Source organism: Trichogramma pretiosum, unplaced genomic scaffold, assembly GCF_000599845.2.
Source record: "Trichogramma pretiosum strain Unisexual culture from Peru unplaced genomic scaffold, Tpre_2.0 scaffold13, whole genome shotgun sequence".
In the NCBI taxonomy this organism is placed as follows: domain Eukaryota; kingdom Metazoa; phylum Arthropoda; class Insecta; order Hymenoptera; family Trichogrammatidae; genus Trichogramma; species Trichogramma pretiosum.
Window position 1 is genome coordinate 52538 of NW_019641606.1, and position 22108 is coordinate 74645.

The 22108-nt window shown below is 48.2% G+C and overlaps 1 protein-coding gene across 2 annotated transcripts; it reads left to right on the forward strand.

Annotated features, from left to right (window-relative positions):
- Nucleotides 1–915: 915 nt before the first annotated feature.
- LOC106652095 (low-density lipoprotein receptor-related protein 2) lies at nt 916–21948 on the forward strand. Of its 2 annotated transcripts, none has more exons than XM_023458426.1 (17): nt 916–1111; nt 1195–1326; nt 5638–5889; nt 6002–6244; nt 6335–6766; nt 7087–7559; nt 7632–9536; nt 9616–13873; nt 13958–14902; nt 14979–15374; nt 15463–16882; nt 16959–17254; nt 17340–18881; nt 18960–19723; nt 19804–20021; nt 20101–20194; nt 20278–21948. In XM_023458426.1, the coding sequence occupies exons 1-17, from the start codon at nt 919–921 to the stop codon at nt 20551–20553; spliced, it is 13839 nt and encodes a 4612-aa protein (XP_023314194.1). In that variant the 5' UTR covers nt 916–918; the 3' UTR covers nt 20554–21948. The 2 variants fall into 2 exon arrangements, with proteins under 2 accessions (XP_023314194.1, XP_014226331.2); XM_014370845.2 differs by having other exon boundaries at nt 7135–7559.
- The last annotated feature ends 160 nt before the right edge of the window (nt 21949–22108 follow it).

A 22108-nucleotide genomic window follows, 5' to 3' on the forward strand; every position in this document is an offset into this window, starting at 1 on the left:
TGCACCCGCGCGTATACTAGTGCAGATATGTGACGATATATTTGGTTATTGCATATGGGTACTTTGTTGTATCTTCGAAACGATCGTATCATTCAAAAGTTTCCCTGTGCCAAGCCTGTGCGTGCGTAAATTCATCTTTTGGCTATACACACGCACACCTTGCGAGACAATAGGATTATTTTTTTTTTTTTTACACCAAGACAAATGATGCGACGCGGCTTTAAGACTTGTCGCGCGCGTCTTCATAATGTAAGATATATTATTATTTGCGCGCGCGCGGCACAATGCCGCATTTCGACGTGCGGGTGTAATTTTACGATCGCTGGGTGTTTACACAAGAGCCCAGCTTGCATGCGATGATGCAGCAGCAGCAACGAAGGGATCTACGCTGCGCATCTTACGATACAAGAATTATTCTAATCTGTCGCTTACTTATGTAGAGTTCGAGAGGAGAATCAATTTTTTCGTCCATTGTGCATTTATAATTCGAATGCCTTACCGATCATATATCTATTTTGCCTTGGGTTTAGTACTGCAGCGAAATCGAGAGTTGTTTACAAATTGCGATGAAATGTGACTTTATATTTTAATATAGCATAGCGAATCAGTAGTATAACAAGTTTTTAATGCAGCAGTTCGTACCAGTTTTACGATGGCTTTGATTTTTACGTTTCTGCACGCAGCCGTGAACGCAAATAAAGTTGACTATATATACTTTTGCTTTGACAAAGTCTCGCATTGTCGATAAGATAACACGTTTTTCTTCTCTCCTTTTCCTCTTTGGAACTACAATACAAATAACATACCAAATTCAACCTGAAAGATTTAAAATTTTACGATGGTCTTTGCTCACTTATTTATTTATTTATTTATTTATACTAATAATATGTATTTTTGTCTCTCGCAGAACAAAAACCCATGTCCAGCAGCAGCGTGATCACCCCCTTGCACATAGGCAGCAGCGGCAGCGGCGGCGTCGGCGGCGACGGAGGATCGACCTCGTGTCCCATGGGCATGTTCAAGTGCGCCGAGGGCAAGTGCATACCACAGAGCTGGGTCTGCAATTATCAGCGCGACTGCGAGAACGCCGAGGACGAGTTTCAATCGTGTCGTAAGTACAATATATTATAACTCTTGTATAGTTGCTCGATCGACGAGTGACGATTTAACTAAATTTTTATGTCCGTTGCGCAGCGCCACCCGAATGCGAACCTGGACAGCTGACGTGTGGACAGTACGTGTTCAACAAGACGTACTGCGTGCCACCGTATCAGAGATGCGACATGACCGTGGATTGCGTCGACGGCACGGACGAAGCTGGCTGCAGTGAGTATTCCATTTCGCACCTCTATTACAAAACGCACGCGCCCTATATTATTATCTCGAAATCGATTGATTTTTTTTGCAATCGCAAAAATCGATTAGCTTCTATACCGGTATAAAAAACAATGTATGATACGGGACAATGTGTTGGTGTGAGCGCTCTAAATGTCTATGGGCACGTGTGTGTGTATACGAGCGAGAAAGATATACGCGAAAGAAAACTATCAACGCGCGCGGAGGGACATAAACACCGCGCATACGTGCGGTGCTGCAGTCGCAGAGCTCGAGCCGGAGCGCACACGAGGCCTCGCCTATTTGAAATTCCAACGCTATAGCGCGAAGAAACGTATCCTTTTGCGTTCTCTGTACGTGTCTGTTTGAGTGTGTATACGTGTGTGTGTATGTTAATCACGCGCCACGTATACAGCGCGCGGCTTTGTTTCTTTTCTGCCTTCTTTTAGCCCGAGATCGGTCGAGCGATAAAAAAAAAGTGAAAAAAAAAGGAAAGAAAGAGAGAAAAAAGAAAAGTAATTAGGCGAAAATTAAATTGGTGCCTTCGATCTGTGTGCTTGTATAATAATATACGAATACTACGAGTACGAGTGCTGCGCCGATCTTGGCGGAAAAAATAATCCATATACCGATCTCGGGGTACGATCGTGTTATATTATCGGCATGCCGCACTCGAATGTGGCTTTCGAATTTTTCGGGTGCGTAATATGCACTGCAGCGGCGGCGGCTGCATATTTATGTAGCACGTGCTGGATTTTCTCTCGACTTCTCTCAAACGCGCGTGACCAATTTGATTTTTCATCTTTTAATTTTTTTGTCCGTTCTCGTGTTGATATATACGTTGCAGCGAATGCTGCATGCATGCACATACTTATATACAGTATATAGTACACATAGTATTACATACAGCAGCGGCAGCGGCAACCGAGATCGAAAGGAAAATCCATATTATGCCGGCTGCGCGATTTTTTTTTCGTTTCGTTTGCGGTTTGTAACGAATGTGTGTGTGTGTGTGTGTGAGTATGTCAGTGGTCTATTATACGTGCATTATATACCGCTTTATGTGTATCGCGCACACAGGAAAATGATTATTATTATGATTGTTTTGTAATTCAATGGGATTATGAATATATAATAATACCCGTGTGTGTGTGTATTGCAGCTACTTTAGAATCGATTGAACGATGCTATTTGCGTGAAATATGAATAAATCTTGCCCGCGCGAATTTTCGAATCATAACTCCGGGTATTATTGGCTAATAACGCGCATGATCGTAATATAAAGCCGTTGTATATTTACACCTCGCTCGATTCGTATATGATAATTGCACTTATATAGAAAGCTCACAATTTTCACGCTATACCTCGGTATGCATACTGCACTTGTGCGCGTATATTTCAAAATCGCAGAAAACCAATCGCGTAAAGCGAGTGAGTACGTATGCACCTATTATATGGACGAAGCGAGCATCGATCATTCGCGCGCGCGAGAGTTTTGTGGTCGCGCGAGTACAGCCGCGCGGCGGAGAAAGTAATATACAGTCGTAAGTCGCGCGAGTGTATTTCAGCAGAAACGAGATTTTTACTACCATTGTTTTTTACAAAAAAAATTTTTTTCTAGAGGGTCATGAAAAAAGTCCAAGACCTAGAAGTCGAGGAATTCACAATAGAGCCGTGACAGTTCGACACAATGAAGCGAACGCTCCAAGTCGTGGGTTTCGTGCAAAAAAGGAAAAAACAGGAGGACAAAATATAGTAGACAAATTTCAGTTTTCTCGACTCGAGAGATAATATGGGCCACACACACTTTCTATACGCGTGTATGTTGTCTGCTGTTATACATTTATAAAATACCTTCGTGCAGCTAGTGCAAGAGATCTAGAGAGAAAAAGAAACGAAAAACATGCAGCATATATACAATTATATTATAATAGCCGCGCGCAGCTAGCTAGCAATGCATTTTCCGAATTAAATATTACAAACATGCTGGCTTTTTTATTTTTTCAAGTCACGGCGCGCGTTTCGCAGCAGGTGCTGTGCACTTTGATAGTCTATACGACATACGCATACGCGTGTGTGCGTGTATTAATTGTTTCATTGTGTATAGACGTCGTATCGCGCGCAGAAAGAGGCATTACATTATAACACAAGTGCTGCTGCGATGGGGGTGCATTAGAATTGATGAGAAATGCATTGCGTCGTGTGCACACTGCGCATGTGTGTGTGTCTTGGCGTTTGCGTGTTAGTGTGTCACCCAGCAACGGCGACGAATTTAAGTGCGCGAGCCGCCGCGTGTGCAAATTTTAAATTATCCGTTTAATGAATAATTGCGCATTGTATATCTGTGCGTAGAATGTATAGCCAAATAATATAGGATAGTCGTTATTGGGTTGTCGAGAATTCGGGTCGAGCGCGCGTCTCTTTTTTCCGAAAAGTCGCAAACGAAAATTGAATTCGGAATCTGTGCGCACGCGCTCTTGTGTGTTATGTGTGTATGTGTATAAGAATCAATGTGTGCTGCGAGACCGAGTTACATGCACTCTATAGGTACGCGCGCGCACAAAACGAAAATTAGCCTGTCAATCAAACTCGCGCGCTTATACGCTATGTGCATGCATGCGCTCTGTACACGCTGCAGCTCTAGCCTAAATAATATGTCAATTTTCTCTAGTCTCATCGTTTAGAAATAATAGATTGGCACAGTTCTATATGCCGCAGAGTGCAGCTCTCGACCCTTTGTCCTCTCACTCCACATCGCTCTGCGCATACTACTGGTAGTAGTAGTAGTAGTAGTTGTAGTAGTAAGCTGCATTGCATTTGCGACTCTCGGGTATTCGTGTATCGTATATGCGAGGCTTCAAAATTATATCATTTTTTCCTCTCTCATTCCCTGATAGAAATGCTGGATATTAATAGTGGTCGATAATGAACAAATAATCATTCAATATTTCTTCAAATACATTGCCATCATTTGGCTTGTTTTCTTACAATTAATTTATAAACATTGAACGCATTTGAAATGTTGCAATTAGTTTGATTCAATTGTATCAAAGAACTCGGACTATGTTGTCGACCTCTTTGAATACTATGCGTAGCGCACTTGAAGCCTTGACCGCTAGATGGTGAACACCCGTGTAACTGTAAATCTGCAAGCGACAAAGTCAAAATAATCGTATAAGTCAAAACACGATTTTCGCAAACACATCGTCACTGTATGTCAAAAAACACGATTTCCTCAAACACATCGTCACTAATGCAATTGTAAAAGAGAGAAGCAGCTTCAAGCCCGAATAACTCGAGAAACGATCACGCACGATTAACACGCTTGTTATCGTATACGATGTGTAGAACAATATACAGCCGATTATGCACCGTCTCGGATCGTTAAGGAGATCGAGTCTAGCAGTAGTGGAGTAATTAAAATATTGAAAAAGTATCGCGTATATTATACGCACGTGCTGCGCGTATTATATTAAACGCCTATAACATACGTACCAAGAAGAAAGATCGTAATCGCGAGCATAGATACTAATATAATAACAGCGGCGTGATTTTGCTAATTAAATCCTTTTATGCAACGCGTCAGTGTATGCATGTGTGTGTGTGTGTGTGTGTGTGTGTGTGTCTGTGTGTGCCACATCCATAGTAGTAGTTCTTTATTATTATACACGTGCGTAAACGCTGTAATATAATTTTGCATCTTGATCTCTCTCTCGCGCGCGCGTATATACGAAATAATTGAATTGGAGCTTTGAGCGCGTAATAATGATAATGTTACAATGGAGAAGCTGCGAAACGCGCGCGTGATTTTTCCTCGGAAATTTTCAATCGATTTGAATGACTGCGTGATGCTGCTGCAGCGTCCTTGAAACGAGCGCGCCAATGATGCATATTTTTATACATCGAGTTGAATGCAGCTGCAGATATATAGACTTGTAATTATAGCAGCAGTTCCGATCGGAGATTCGTTGGAAAAAAATGTCCGTATTGTTTTTTTTTCTCTTGAATCCGGACTTTGAATATTTTTTCGTATGCTTATTTCAGCTACCGTGCCGTGGTCGTGTGCGTAGGCGTAGGTATTCGGCATTGAATGACAAAATGCATACATTTGTACGTACGGTATCGGTATGATTATGCAATTCGTGCGCTATTATGCGTTACACGCGATATGCGAAATCTATATAGGAGAGAGAGAGAGAGAGAGAGAAATATGCAATGCCAAGGTTGCGCCGCACGTTTTTCCTATGCACAAACGCAAGTCTCATTCGAAATATCTCACATACTTCAATTTCTCTCTTTCAGATTATCGTAAATGCCTGCCGGACGACTTCAGATGCGGCAACACGACGCCGGAACTGTGTCTGCCGGCGGAGAAACGCTGCGACGGCTACCTGGACTGCAGGAACGGCCGCGACGAGGAGGGCTGTCCGGGCTCCAGGGCGCCCTGCCGTCTCGATCAGTTCAGGTGCAACGTGACGCAGCGCTGCATCGACCAGCAGCTCAGGTGCAATCACAAGGACGACTGCGGCGACAACAGCGACGAGGAGCATTGCAGTACGTTCATCTCTAAATAAATACATATAAAAATCTAACGATAAATGAAGAATCGCTCGAGCTCACCGCGTTTGTTTTTTTTTTTCCTTCTTTCTCGGCTTTACCAACACAGGCTTTCCGGCCTGCACGAGCGATCAGTTCCGTTGCGCCAACTCGCTCTGCATACCGATGAGCTATCACTGCGACGGCTACAAGGACTGCGACGACGGCTCCGACGAGAAGAGCTGCACGTCCATCGTCTGCGCCGGCAAGTACCTCTGCTCGATCGCCGGCAAGCCCACCTGCATCAACAAGTCGCAGCTGTGCGACGGTAAAAAGGACTGCGACAATGGCAGTGACGAGGAGGTCGCCTGCTGTGAGTATTATACGCATATACCTGTAATTTCTCTAAGCCTCGATTAGCGACGATGTTAAACCTTTTTTTTTCTTGCGTTGGCTTAAACAGCGACGCACATGTGCAGCACTCTGGGCTGTCAGTTTCAATGCCAGGCATCGATGACCGGTGGTGTATGCTACTGTCCGGAGGGTCGCGTTTTAGCGAATGACTCGCGAAGCTGCATAGATCGCAACGAGTGCCAGGAATGGGGCTTCTGCGAGCAGCTGTGTACCAACACCGATGGTTCGTACCAGTGCGGCTGTGCGCCCGGTTACGTTCGTTTTAGCAAGAATCGTTGTCGTGCCGTTGACGGTGATCCCCTCGAACTACTGGTAGCGCAAGAGAGGGCCATTTGGAGAGTGTTGCCGTCGAGCAATAGCGACGAGAAGACCCTCATTGCAAATACAACTGGAGCTAGTGGCTTGGACTTTCATCTCGAGAGAAATCTATTATTCTGGAGCGACGTAAAGACGAGAAAGATTCACTCGCAACCGCTGAAAGGTGAGTGAACGATTACAAAAATTACACGATCACTAACGATAATCGGTATTGGATGGTAACCAAAGGCTGGGTGATTCGTGACGGTTTGCTAGGTGGTGTGTTGGCATGGCTCAACTAATTATACGAAACAATAATGATACAAATGGAAATTGTAATATTATTGCAAAGCTAATTAATTAATTCCCTTCCCTTGAACAAATCTAAAAAAAAATCAAATCTGCCACCGCCACTGCGCAATTGACAATTCACTGATCCGCCACCAAACACGTATCTACCACTGCCACCCACTACTACCACCAATCAACCAATCAATCAAACAGCCAACGTACCGCTGAGAATATCTGGCTCTATCGTTGAACAAATTGTAGGCTCGGCCGACCATCTGGATCCGGACATCTCTCAGCCGGGCTCGTGGTCGCCCGTGGCTTTGGCCGTCGATTTCGTCGGTGACAAGCTCTACGTCGTCGATTCGGTCGTTCAGAAGATCGACGTGTTCGAGCTCAGTGGCCGGTATCACGGTATCGTTCTGGGCTCGAACCTCACCAGTCCAGCTGACATCGCGCTCGATCCGTTAGTCGGTCTGATGTTTATCGCCGACAGTAAGCAGGTGCTGAGAGCCAACATGGACGGTACTGGAGCTTTTCCGATTGTGTCGGAGGCTGCCTACAAAGTATCCGGCGTAGCTGCTGATATTATCGCCAAGCGGGTTTATTGGTGCGATCTGTTACTGGATTACATCGAGACTGCGGATTATCTGGGAAGAAATCGAGTTATGATCCTTAGAGGAAATCAGGTGAGCTTTAAAACCTCATTGAATACATGATATTGTTTGATAAGACGCATTTTAATTCGTGAAATTTTAAAGGTACCATCACCGATGCGTCTCACCGTGTTCGAGAACAAAATCTACTGGACCGACGGCTCGAAGCAAGCCGTACTCAGCGTCGAGAAGACACAGAGCGAAAATTCCGTCAAGAGCGTGGCCAAGCTGCGCGACGCCAAGGCCATCAAAGCTTTCCACCAGCTCGTCCAGCCCAAGGTCCCACTGAATCCGTGCGGCACCAACAACGGTGGCTGCCAGCACATGTGCATCGTCACGGCGGTCAACGGCAAGGACGCCGGTCTGGGCTATCGTTGCGCCTGCGACATCGGCTGGAGACTGTCCTCCGATCTGATGAACTGCGTGCCGGTCCAAGAGTTCCTAATGTATTCGCAGCAGCGCTTCATCAAGGGTCGCGTACTCGACCCCGTGACGGAGGGCTTCAGCGACGCCATTTTGCCGGTTGTGTCGAGGCGGGCGAGATTCGTCGGTCTCGATTACGACGCGCACGAGGAGTACATTTACTACAGCGACGTGCTTCAGGATGTCATCTACCGGGTGCATCAGAACGGCACGGGTCGTGAAATCGTTTTGGCCAGTCAGAACGAGGGAGTGGAGGGTCTCGCGGTCGACTGGGCCGCGAAAAATCTCTACTACATCGATTCTCGCAAAGGTACGCTCAACGTGCTGAGCACGCGCAACGTCACTTACAGGCGCACACTGTTGAAAAATCTGAAACGACCGAGAGCAATCGTCATCCATCCGAATCACGGATACATATTCTTCTCCGAGTGGGACAGGCCCGCGAACATCAGTCGAGCTCACGCCGACGGCTCGAACCTCGTCGTCTTCAAGAATCTTACCCTTGGCTGGCCCAACGGCTTGGCCATCGATTTCACCAAGGATAGGCTGTACTGGTGCGACGCTCTGCTGGACCACGTGCAGCACTCGAATCTCGACGGAACGGACGTGAGGAACGTGAACTCGCGACTCATTCGTCACCCGTTCTCCATTGCCATTCACGAGGAATGGATGTACATAACTGACTGGAGAATCGACGCTATCATTCGCATGCACAAGGAAACCGGCGAGCAAGAGACGATTCTCGTGCGCGAACCAGCCACCAACAGGCTGTACGGCGTCAAGGTATTCAGCCGCGACGTGCAGAGCCCCAACAACGAGCATCCGTGCGCCATCAACAATGGCGGCTGCGAGAAGCTCTGCTTCGGAGTGCCCAAAAATAACACTACCACCAACAAATACGGATTCCCCAGACTGACCAGGTTCTGCGGCTGTCCGTACGGAGAAAAGCTGCAAGAGGACGGCAAGACCTGCGTGGAAGATCGCGAGGCTGAACCGCCTCTGCTGGCTTGCCCCAACGCCTGGGACTTCACCTGTGCCAATCAGCGCTGCGTTCCGCAATCGTGGGTCTGCGATGGCGACGACGATTGCTTGGACAACAGTGACGAGATGCAGAACTGCACCAAGCCCACTTGCGGCGCCAACGAGTTCCAGTGCAAAGCTGGAAGATGCATCCCGTTGAGCTTCCGCTGCGACGCCGAAAACGACTGCGGCGATTACAGCGACGAGACCGGCTGCCCGAACATCACCTGCACGGCCAATCAGTTCACCTGCGATAATAATCGTTGCATTCCTGCCAACTGGAAGTGTGACTCGGAAAACGATTGCGGCGACAGCTCGGACGAGGGTGAATTTTGCGCTGCCAAGACCTGCTCGTACTTCCAATTCACTTGTCCGAGATCTGGACACTGTATTCCACAATCGTGGGTGTGCGATGGTGACAACGACTGCTTCGATCAGCAGGATGAGATGGACTGTCCACCAGTTACTTGTCTCAGTACGCAGTTTACTTGTGCCGATCAGAAGATGTGCGTCCTCGAGTCTTACAAGTGCGATGGTATATCGGATTGTAACGATGGGTCTGATGAGGTACAGCAACGAATTTTCATCATATTGCTCGCTCGTTTTGACGTACAAAATAAGGAAACATTTTTTACTTAATTTACAGGTCGGTTGTCCATCTTTAGCAGCAGATCAATGTAATTCAGCCAAACAGTTCCAGTGCGGCGGCACCGGCATATGCATACCCAAATCGTGGTACTGCGACGGAACACCCGATTGTCACGACAAGAGCGACGAACCCGCGAGCTGCGGCAAAGTCGACTGTCAACCGGGCTACTTCAAGTGTCGCAACTCCCATTGCATCTTCAAAGCCTACATCTGCGACGGCAAGGACGATTGCGGCGACGGCTCCGACGAAGACGCCAAGTTGCACGCCTGCGCGCCTCCGCCGTTCAAGTGCGAGTCCCAGCAGTGGCAGTGTCCCAACGTAACCAATCAATGCATCAACATCACTAGCGTTTGCGATGGTCGCGTCGATTGTCCTCACGGTGGCGACGAGGGACCGGGTTGCGATCTCAACTCGTGCTCCTCCACCCATCACTTCGGTCTGTGCTCCAACAACTGCACCCAGACTCCTCTGGGAGCTCTCTGCACTTGTCCATCCGGCGAAGAGCTCAACGACGACGGTTTCACCTGCAAAGACGTGAACGAGTGCGATCCACCGGGTCGCTGCTCGCAGAAATGCGTCAACACCAAGCGAAGCTTCTACTGCGAGTGCGTCGACGGCTACACGCTCGATGCCAATAAACATACTTGCAAGGCCTTCAATCACAGCGCCGCTTTCTTGATCATCAGCAATAGGCACACCATTTTGGTGGCCGATCTGCAGGATCAAGCTCTGGAACGAGTACCCACCAACGTGGAGAACGTCGTGGCTACGGCGAGTAACATGCACACCGGTACGATCTTCTGGTCGGACATGAAGCTGAAAAAGATATCTCGATTGGACAAGGGCAGCTACCCGCAAGACGTTATATCGAGCGGTTTGGATCTGGTCGAAGGCTTGGCTTACGATTGGATCGGCGGTAATCTTTACTGGCTCGATTCCAAATTGAACACCATCGAGGTAGCCAAAGAGACCGGACAGAATCGCATGGTGCTGGTCAAAGAAAATATCACGCAACCGCGCGGAATGTGTCTGGATCCGAGCCCAGGTGCTCGCTGGCTGTTCTGGACCGACTGGGGAGAGAATCCTCGGGTCGAGCGCGTCGGCATGGACGGCACCGCTCGTCAAGCCATCATCACCACCAAAATCTACTGGCCGAACGGTCTGGCTTTGGACATCGCTACTAAACGCGTGTACTTCGCCGACAGTAAGCTCGATTTCATCGACACTTGTCTGTACGACGGCACGGAACGTCTGCAAGTACTCGCCAGCTCGCATTACCTGTTACATCCGCACTCGCTGACGCTGTTCGAGGACACGATGTATTGGACCGACAGGCAGCTCAATCGTGTCCTGTCCGCTCACAAATTCAAGGGATCGAATCAAACCGTGGTGTCGCACGTTATCTCGCAACCTCTGAGTATACACGTTCATCATCCAGTGCTGCAACCGATTACTCCTAATCCCTGTGCCAATGCCTCTTGCACGCATCTTTGCCTGCTGAGTCCCACCGCGCCAAAAGGATTCACGTGCAAGTGTCTGGTTGGCTTCAAAGAATTGGCCGACGGCAGATGCGTCGAAGAGGATACACCCTTCCTGATGGTACTGCGAGGCTCGCAAATCGTCGACGTATCCTTGACTCCTGGCGACGTGAAGAGCGGCTACATCACACCGGTCGTCGGTATTGAGAACGGCCGCTTCATCGATTACGATCGCAGAGATCACATGGTCTACTGGCTTCAGGACAAGGACGGCGACAAGGAGAGCGAAAACGCTACCTTGTACACTATGCCCTACACCGGTGGCAATCGCACCGAGTTCCCGAATCCTCAAGGCGATTCTGGAATTGTCGGTTCGCCCTCGACCTTCGCCATCGACTGGCTCGGCCGTAACGTCTTCATCGGCAACAAGGTCGCCTCGAACATCGAAGTCATCAAGATCGACGGCGATTTGAAGCATCGAACGATCGTACTGGCCAACGACGGCAACAAGACTTCGGTCGCCAAGCCCAAAGCCATGTGCGTCGATCCTCTCGAGGGTCACGTGTTCTGGATCGACGAGGGTGGCTTCGGCGTACCCATCAAAATCGGCCGAGTCAACATGGACGGCTCGAATCCACTGATACTCGTGGATCAGGAGCAATGGCTCGAATCACTGACCATCGACATCCCGAACAAGATGCTCTACTTCAGTACTCAGCATCCGGGTTACGTGAAAGCCATGAACACCGACGGCACGGAAGTTCGCAACATACTCTCGAGCGTCAACAACATCGCCGTGCCCAAAGCCTTAGCCGTTCACGGACAGAGACTTTACTACCTCGACCCTGCGTACGAGAAAATCGAACGAGTCGACTTGCCGGACGGTGACAATCCTACCATGATCGTTCACAATGACGCCGATCTCAAGACCATGACCATCTACAAGAAACGCCTCACCGACACTTCCCACCCGTGTCTCACCAACAACGGCGGCTGCGAGCAGATCTGTCTGCCCTCCGCGGGTCGCACTCGCATCTGCGCCTGCGGCATGCAGTATCGCAAGGTCGGCGAGACCAGCTGCCAGTCTTACAACACTTTCCTCGTGGTGACGCAGCTCGATGTCGCCCGCGGCTACAGCTTCAAGGACGCCAAGGAGGCCATGGTACCGATTGCCGGGCCCGGTCATCACATCCTGCACGTCGACGTGCACTACGAACAGAACTGGATCTACTGGGTGGAGTTCAATCGCGGCACCTGGAACGGAATATTCCGTATCAGGCCCAATGGTACGGATCTCCAGCACGTCATCAAGTCGGGGATCGGTTCCAATGGTATTCGTGGACTCACCATCGATTGGATCGCCGGAAACATGTACTTCTCCAATGTGTTCCCGCACGACAATTACGTGGAGGTGTGCCGACTGGACGGCAGTCATCGGAAAGTGATCGTCAAGACGACCATCGACACGCCACGAGAGCTGGCGGTCAATCCGATTCGCCGAATGCTGTACTGGATCGATTATGGCCAGTATCCTCGTATCGGTAAGGCTTTCCTCGACGGTAGCAGCTGGAAACCGATCGTGACGTCTGGTATCAGTACACCGCGCGATTTGACCATCGATTTCTTGACCCACGACGTTTACTGGGTCGATTCGAAGCTCGACACCATTCAGCGAGTGTCGTATTCCGGCAGCAATCGACAGGTCATCCGGCGTAATCTGCCCAATCCGATGGGCGTCGTTGTTTTCGGCAATGACGTCTACTGGGTAGATCGTAATCTCGCCAGTGTCTTCTATGCTAGCAAACAGCCGGGCAACATCACTCTGCCTACACCACTCCGCACAAACCTGCCGAAATTGCGGGACATCGCCATTTTCGATAAGAGCGCTCAGCCCCAAGACGACAGCAATCCTTGCGGCAGACCAGCCAATGGCGACTGTGGTCAACTTTGCTTTGCCTTCCCTAGAGACAATAATGTACAAATGAGATGCGACTGCGCCATTGGCAAATTAGCCAGCGATCAGAAGAGCTGCGAGAACGTCGACGAGTATCTCGTCTTCGCCACTCGTACCGAGATCAGAGCCATCAATCTCGATCCGCGCGACACCTCGCTGCCCTTCCAACCGATTGGTAATCTGACTAACGTCGTCGGTGTCGATTTCGACTACGACGACAGGCGCATCTTCTTCACGCAAATCCGACCATGGGCCAAGATCGCTTGGTTGGATTCGGCCAACCCTGCAGTTAGTGCTATCACCACTATCCTAGGTAAAAATATCAACCCGGAGGGGATCTCGTACGACTGGACGCAGAAAAAGATCTACTGGACCGATTCGTCCAACAACAGCATCTACGCTATGAACACGGACGGCACGGAACTGGTCATGATCGCGAGAGTCGACAGGCCCAGAGCCATCGTCGTCGATCCCTGCAACGGTTCGCTCTACTTCACCGACTGGGGACGTTTCAGTACCTCTGGTAAAATTTATCGCACCACCATGGCCGGCTCGTTGAAGAAGGCCATCATTGAGAAAGATCTGGCTCAGCCGAGTGGTTTGGCTATCGATTACGAGGAACGCATGCTTTACTGGACAGACGCCATCAAGGAAAAGATCGAGAGATCCGATCTGGACGGTAACAATCGCGAAGTGTTGATTCCAGCTTCGATTTATCCGTTCGCGATTACGGTCTTCCGTGAGCATATCTACTGGACGGATTTGCAGCTGCGCGGCGTGTACAGAGCTGACAAGTACACCGGTGGCGACCGTACCGAATTAGGTAAATACTATAACTCATTGTTGATCATTACGTAACAAAAGTAAAATTATTTTTCATGACATATCATTGTTTCTTTAATTTTAGTCAAACGATTGGAAGACTCACCGCGTGATCTACACATCTACTCGCCGGGACGTCAGCAGTGCAAGGTCAACGCTTGCAACATCAAGAACGGCGGCTGCGATCAGTCCTGCCATCCGGGCCCCAACGGCACGGTCGAGTGCAAGTGCGACGACAACAGCCGCCTGGTCAACGACAATCGCATGTGCGTCAGTAAAAACGTCACCTGCGACTCGAGCAAGTTCGCCTGTCGCAACGGCAAGTGCATCTCGAAGATGTGGGCCTGCGACGGCGACAGCGACTGCGGCGACGGCTCCGACGAGGACGTCAATTACTGCGCCTACCACTCGTGCAGTCCCAACGAGTTCCGTTGCAACAACGGACGCTGCATCTTCAAGTCGTGGAAGTGCGATCACGAGGACGATTGTCAAGACGGCTCGGACGAGGAGGGTTGCACCTATCGTCCCTGCGCACCTGGAGAATTCACTTGCGCCAATCAGCGTTGCATTCCGATGGCGCAAGTCTGCAACGGAGTGAACGACTGCAAGGACAACGTGACGAGCGACGAGACTCACGAGCGATGCCCGAAGAACACCACCTGTCCACCGAATCACTTGAAGTGTGAAAATACCAATATCTGCGTCGAGCCCTACTGGCTCTGTGACGGTGACAACGACTGCGGCGATAACAGTGACGAGAATCCTCTGCACTGCTCTCAGAGAACTTGCCCGCAGAACAGCTTCCGTTGCCCGAATCATCGTTGCATACCGGCGACCTGGTACTGCGACGGCGACGACGATTGTCTGGACGGCAGCGATGAACCACCAGAGTATTGCCATTCCGAGGGTAGAACTTGCTTCGGCGATCTGTTCACTTGCGATAACGGTCATTGTATACCTAGAATTTATATATGCGATGGAGACAATGATTGTTTGGATAATTCCGATGAAGACGATCGACATCAATGCAGTAAGTATTATTACTTGAACCATTGAAAATCAAATATTTCTTTCGATTATGTGATCGATAATTTTCTTTCTTGTAGACGATCGAACGTGCGATCCCGAAACCGAATTCACCTGTACGGCCAACAAAGCCTGGAATCGCGCCCAGTGTATACCGCAAAAATGGCTCTGCGACGGCGATCCCGATTGCGTCGACGGCGCCGACGAGAACGTGACGATGCACCGTTGCCCCGAGCCGGTACCCTGCTCGGAGAATCAATTCACCTGCAACAACGGACGTTGTCTCAACCGTAACTGGCTCTGCGATCACGACAACGACTGCGGCGACGGCTCGGACGAGGGCAAATTCTGTAATTCGAGGTACAAGGAGTGCCAGGAGAACGAGTTCACGTGTCAGAACTTCAAGTGTATCAGAAAACAATTCAGATGCGATGGCCAAGACGACTGTGGCGATCATTCGGACGAAGTCGGTTGTGGTAAGTTTAACTGTAATTAAAATTTGTATATAAATATAAAATTCCAATAGACGATTATGATTAAATATTCATTTCTTTTGTTATACAGCAACAAAGAGTAAAAACGCAACGTGTCCGAACGCAAACGAATTCCGCTGCACATCGGGTCAGTGTATCAACGCGCAACTCGTGTGTAACAAAGAGATCGACTGTAACGACGGTAGCGACGAGCCAGCTCACTGTAACGTCGACGAGTGCGCACGAATCGAGCTCAATCAGTGCGGTCATCGGTGCGTCGACACCCCGACGTCGTATTACTGCGAGTGTAATCCCGGTTATAAACTGCTGGAAGATGGCAAAGCTTGCGCTGATATCGACGAGTGCGCCGAAACGCCCTGGGTGTGCAGTCAACAGTGTGAGAACACACCCGGCAGGTATTATTGTAAATGTAACGAAAAATGGTACGATCGAGCACCGGATGAGCACACTTGCAAGCGTCGCGACAACATTCAGCCTTGGCTGGTATTCACCAACAAGTATTACGTGAGGAACATGTCGATTGACGCCACGCAGTACAATATCGTTCATCAAGACCTCATCAACGTCGTGGCTCTGGACGCCGATTACCAGACGCAGACTCTGTACTTCTGCGACGTCACGGCTAAAGCTATTTACCGAGCGCCGATAGCCGGAGGAGAAAAGGAAGCCATTATCAGACACAACAGTCTCGGACTCGAAGGCATATCGATCGATTGGGTAGGACGCAAGCTCTACTGGCTCGATCGACACGCCAAGCATCTCGACGTCTCCGAGCTGGACGGAACGAATCGTAAAACGCTGCAGAGCGGCATTGCCGATCCCAGAGCTATCGTCGTACATCCGGGCACGGGTCATCTGTACTTCACTTCCTGGCACCTGCAGGCTTACATCGCCAAAATGGGCATGGACGGCAGCAATCTCACGCGCATCTTGACCTGGAACGACGACATCGCCTGGCCGAACGCCTTGACCATCGATTACATCACCGATCGTCTGTTCTTCGCCGACGCTCATCTCGATTACATAGCGTTTACCGATCTCGAGGGTCACAACAGACGCATCGTGCTGTCGGGTGCCTCGGTACCTCACGTCTTTGCCATTACTGCCTTCGACGATCACATTTACTGGACCGATTGGAACTTGAAGACCATCATGAGGGCGGAAAAGTTCTCCGGAGCTAATCCGACTATTTTACGAAATACCACGCACAGACCCTACGACATTCACGCTTATCATCCGCTAAGACAACTACCTTACCCCAATCCATGTGCCAATAACAACGGAGGCTGCTCTCATCTCTGTCTCATTGCGCCACCTGCCAGTAGTTATCTGTTGGAAGGCTACGGACAACCGGGTATCACGAGCTACAAATGCGCTTGTCCAAATCAGTTTGTCCTAGGCCCTGACAAGAAGACTTGCATGGCTAACTGCACTAATGGTCAACACAGATGCGGTCCGCCCGATGAGAAATGCATACCTTGGTTCTGGAAGTAAGTTATCGTCACAATTACGTCTAAAGTTTTTAATAAAGTAATAATTATTAATTTTAAATCTTAATCTTTCCAGATGCGATGGGGAAAAAGATTGCAGAGATGGTTCCGATGAACTTGGAAACTGCTCGTCCACTAGAGTCTGCCGTCCCGGAGTATTCCAATGCGCAAATAAGAACTGCGTACCAACCATCACCGTCTGCGACGGTACGGACGATTGCGGAGATAAATCCGACGAAGCCAACTGTGCCCTGGAATGTCCAGAGCTCGAATTCAAATGCAAGAGCACTGGCAGATGTATCCACGATTCTTGGGTTTGCGATAACGACGCCGATTGCAAGGACGGCAGCGACGAAGATCCTGCCATGTGCCGTAAGTACAGTTCTCTACCTTCATTGCCTTTATCGATGAATATTCAGAAAATGTATATAAACGACAAAATTTATTCAATCTACAGATAACCGAACGTGCGATCCCGAAACCGAGTTCGCTTGCAAGAACGGCAAGTGCATACCGAAGTTGTGGCAGTGCGACTTCGACAACGACTGCGGCGACGACAGCGACGAGCCGGCCTTCATGTGTCGCCAGCGCAACTGCACCACCGGCTGGCAACGCTGCCCAGGCCACGCCAACTATCGCTGCATACCCAAGTGGCTGTTCTGCGACGGCCGCGACGACTGCCGCGACAACTCGGACGAACGCCCCGAGGCTTGTCCTAAGTGCGATCCCACGACCGAGTTCAAATGTGCCAATAATCGCTGCATACCCAAGCAGTGGATGTGCGACTTCGCCGACGACTGCGGCGATGGTTCGGACGAGGCCAAGGCCACCTGCTCCGGCAAATATCGAGAGTGCACGGAGAGCGAGTTCAAGTGCGGAAACGGCAAGTGTATAGCGTCGAGATGGCGATGCGACAACGAGGACGACTGCGGCGATAAGTCCGACGAGGCCAATTGCCAGGAGCACAAGTGCAAGAACGACACGTTCCAGTGTACGACGGGACACTGTATACCCGCTGCTCTGCGTTGCGACGGTGCTCGGGACTGTCAAGACATGAGCGACGAGATGGGTTGCATGCCCAAGTATCCGGGCGGACGTTTCTGTCCGCAGTCGCAATTCCAGTGCGACAACAATCTGTGCGTCTCGCTGACCGATCGTTGCGATGGAAGCGACGACTGTGGCGACGGTTCGGATGAGAATCCCACGATGTGTGCCACATTCAGTTGCGACACGACAAGACGCTTCCAGTGTGACAATCATCGCTGCATACCCAAGTACCAGCTGTGCGACGGAATCGACAATTGCGGCGACGGCAGCGACGAGAACAACATGACGCTGTGCTCGCGCAAGATCATACCCTGCAATCCGATCACCGAGTACCAGTGCGCCAACAAGAACTGCATCGATCGCCTGAAGATCTGCGACTTCGCCAACGACTGCGGAGATTATTCCGACGAGTTGGGCTGTCATCACAACAAGGCCTGTAACGAGGCCAACAAGGGTGGCTGCTCGCACTTCTGTCAGAACGTCACAGACTCGGGCAGTATCACGTCGGATGTCGCACCCCGAGGTTACATCTGCGCCTGCTATCCCGGCTACATCATTTCTCAGGACAATCATAAGCATTGCGAGGACATCAACGAGTGCCTCAAGGGTCAGCACTTCTGCTCGCAGTTGTGTACCAACATGAACGGCTCGTACGCCTGCACGTGTCGCGACGGCTTCAAACTCGCCGACAATTTGAGCGGAGTCTGCAAGGCCGAGGACGACAAGACCATGGTTTTGTTCGGTGCCGCTCAAGAAATTCGTGGCTTGAGACTGGCCAAGAACGAGGCGATTGACATAGTTATAAACGAGAAACGCATCAACGCGCTGGACTTCGATCCTAAGATGGACTACGTCTATTGGATCGACGGACATGATCACACCATCAGACGTTCGGCGATGGTCGACGGTAAACTCGTCTCGATCGGTTTTGCGCAAGACATCGAATCCGATGGTAATTATAATTCTTCTTTTTTTATACATACAAATTACAATTTCAATAATTCATTGGCGTGATTTATATTATTTTTAGAAAACTCCGTACCAACAAGTTTGTCGCTGGATTGGGTGTCCAACAATCTTTACTGGACTGAAATCGAGGATCCAATGAGCGAAATGACGCGTCGTGGACGTGTCGTGGTTGCCAAAGCCGACGGACGCTACAAACGCAGCTTGATCACGCAAAATCTCGAGCTGCCGACGGCGGTAGTCGCGGATCCACAACTGGGCAGAATATACTGGGCCGATGGTGGTAGCCAACCCAAGATCGAATCGGTTTGGATGGACGGCAGCAGGCGCAAGGCCGTGGTCATCAGCAGGCTGGGTAAACCGAGCGCTCTAGCGATCGATCATGGCATGGACCACACGCTATACTGGACTGACATCAAGCTCAATACCATCGAGTCCATACAAAAGGACGGCACCAACAGAAAGATCATCATCACCGGTGAACATTTGAGGCATCCGGTGTCACTTGACGTTTTCGAGAGCTATGTCTACTGGATGACGCGCGCAGAGGAGGTCTTCAGACAAGACAAATTCGGCCGAGGAGTTCCTCAAAGTCTGGCGCGAGATATCGGCACTCCAGGCGGCGTTAAGGTTTACCATCATCTTAGATACAATACCACGCTGCGCGATCCATGCCACTCCGTGAGTTGCTCGCATCTCTGTGTTGCCGTACCAAGAGGACATCGTTGCCTGTGTCCGGATCGGTCCGGTTACAGTGGACCGGCGCCACTTACGGGCAACGACGTCGTTTGCGATGCTACCATCGAACGAGAAAAACCTGCGCCCAAGGTGAGTTGCCGAATGGTTTATTTTTCAAAAGTCTCGCTCAGATTTCATCGTCTAATATTCTATTTTTATTTATAATTCAGGTCTGCCAATGCAAAAATGGAGGCTTCTGTATAGAGGCCGAGGGAGGAAAATTGACCTGCGTCTGCCCCGAGGATTATCGCGGTGACACGTGCGAGATCGGCTTCGCTTCGTCGAGGTCAGGTAGCGCGGCGGCTTCGATCATCGTGCCAATAATCGTATCGATTTTGGTTCTGCTTGCTGCAGCGGCTGTATTTATTATACTCAAGAAGAGACCATTGTAAGTGAAACACTAAAACTATAATAAAATGAAGTAACGATCCTGGAAATTAAATGGATTTTCTTAAAAAATTTTACAGTGGAAAACCTGGACTGGGCAGTTTGACCGGTGCTCAAAGTGTATCTTTCCGGCAAGGCAGCAATGTCGAGTTTGGCGCGTCAACGGATCGAATGGTATGAATGATTTTTCTTCAAGAAATTCTCAAACTCTCATTAATCAAAAGGCTATACAAATCTGCTATCCCGTATTTTTTCAGGAACCACTTGACGTCGAATACAACATGGGCGAAGTAAGCAATAAAAATCGAGATTTCAGCAATCCAATGTACGATGCTGTGAACATGGAAACGAGTACGACGAACGGTGGCACCGGGCCTGGAATTTATGAGGTACCAGCCGAAATGAAACCATCGAGTATGCAGCACAAGGAGCCACCGCAGCTGCACTTGAAAAGGCGCGAGCTCGATCCCACTCCAATAGATTCTGGCAAAGATACTCAACAGCTCGTTGAAGAAGACAAATCCGAATCGTAGAGACCTATCCCCTTTAATTGTGTATATAATTTTAGAGAGAAGTTGAGAGATTCCCGATGTACAGTTCGAGATAATTAATTTTCTTTTTTTTTTTATTCGTGTTAAGGCAATTTTTATGAACTTTTTTTTTTATCATCCGGTGCTGTTGCTACTACTACATACTTTTGATATGAGTAAATCGCACGGGATTGGATAATCGTGCAATATTTCATCTCGTTTATTTTGAGAGATGTGTGTTACATTTGCATCCATTGCTTTTTTATTTGATCAGGTACCAAATTTTATAATATGACATCACTGGCTATATTTCACTAGTATACGAAATTAGAGATCAACAAACATTTTACTAAAGTTTTTTCAATAGTTCCAAAATATTTTAAACTTCAATAATAAGAGAATCAAAAAGCAGTAGATGTAATACAATTGTGTCATGTTTTATTGAACGAGATGAAGAATTTTACCATAGTCTTTGTCATGTCTCCTTTATATAAGAGATTTGATTTGTGTAAGTCTTGTAAATATGATTGTCACGAAGTGTATTTTTAAAATCCATTATTTATTCATGTAATTCGCTGTATCATAAAATATAATTATACTAAATTTATAATTGACGCGTTACTTCGCGGTCAAATAAGAATCCTTTGAAAAAAGCAAGCAATTACAGTAATTAGCAATAGACGACGTATTTTTGTATAGGTATACATAAACTGTGTGCAAGAGTTATAAAGAAAATCATATGAGATATTTTATGAATTTATAGCGTGAAATGAAATTGTAATCTTATAAAAATATTGTTAGGGTTAACTAATTTTAATCATAGAGACGAATTTATATTAAAAAAAAAAGCGAAGCAATTGTTTGAATCCGCACGTTAAACATAATTTTTTTTTCTATATGATGGTGAAAGAACAGATGAAAATGTTACACGAACTAAAACAAATCTTCGTCAATTCCGAGAAGCTTTATACATTTTTTCATTCATTTTATTATTATTATAATCGTAAATTATTATCATAAATGTTATCACTTACTATTAATATTTATTGCAATGTTGTTGTACATTAAAAAAAAAAAAAAGAATTATATTGTAATCCGAAAACGACGCCTTCACCTGCCTGAAAATTATACTTGTAAAGTGCAACACCACAATATGAAGATGTTAATCGAGCCGAGAGATGCATGAGAGAGAATTTCTGCGTTTAGGTCGATCGGAGGGGGGCTCAATAGCACCGACGGCCTATTCTCATTAATTGACTTTTTATTCTCTCGCACCAATGATGCAATGTATTTTTTGTAATAATGATTGATATTTGCGCGATGTACGCGTCGATGCGCTTGAGGTGCGTTTAAAACGATAACGAATAAGAGTCTTATAAATAAATTTTTATTATCATACGAAATGTCTTTTAATTAGTTACTACCTATAATCAAAGTTATGTGAAAACTATTTTATAACAAAAAAGCATGTTATTTAGTCAAATTCTGCTGACAGCTTTTGTGAAGTTTCCAACGCGCAATTCAAAGTCATCGGATCATTTTGATAAACGAAAACATT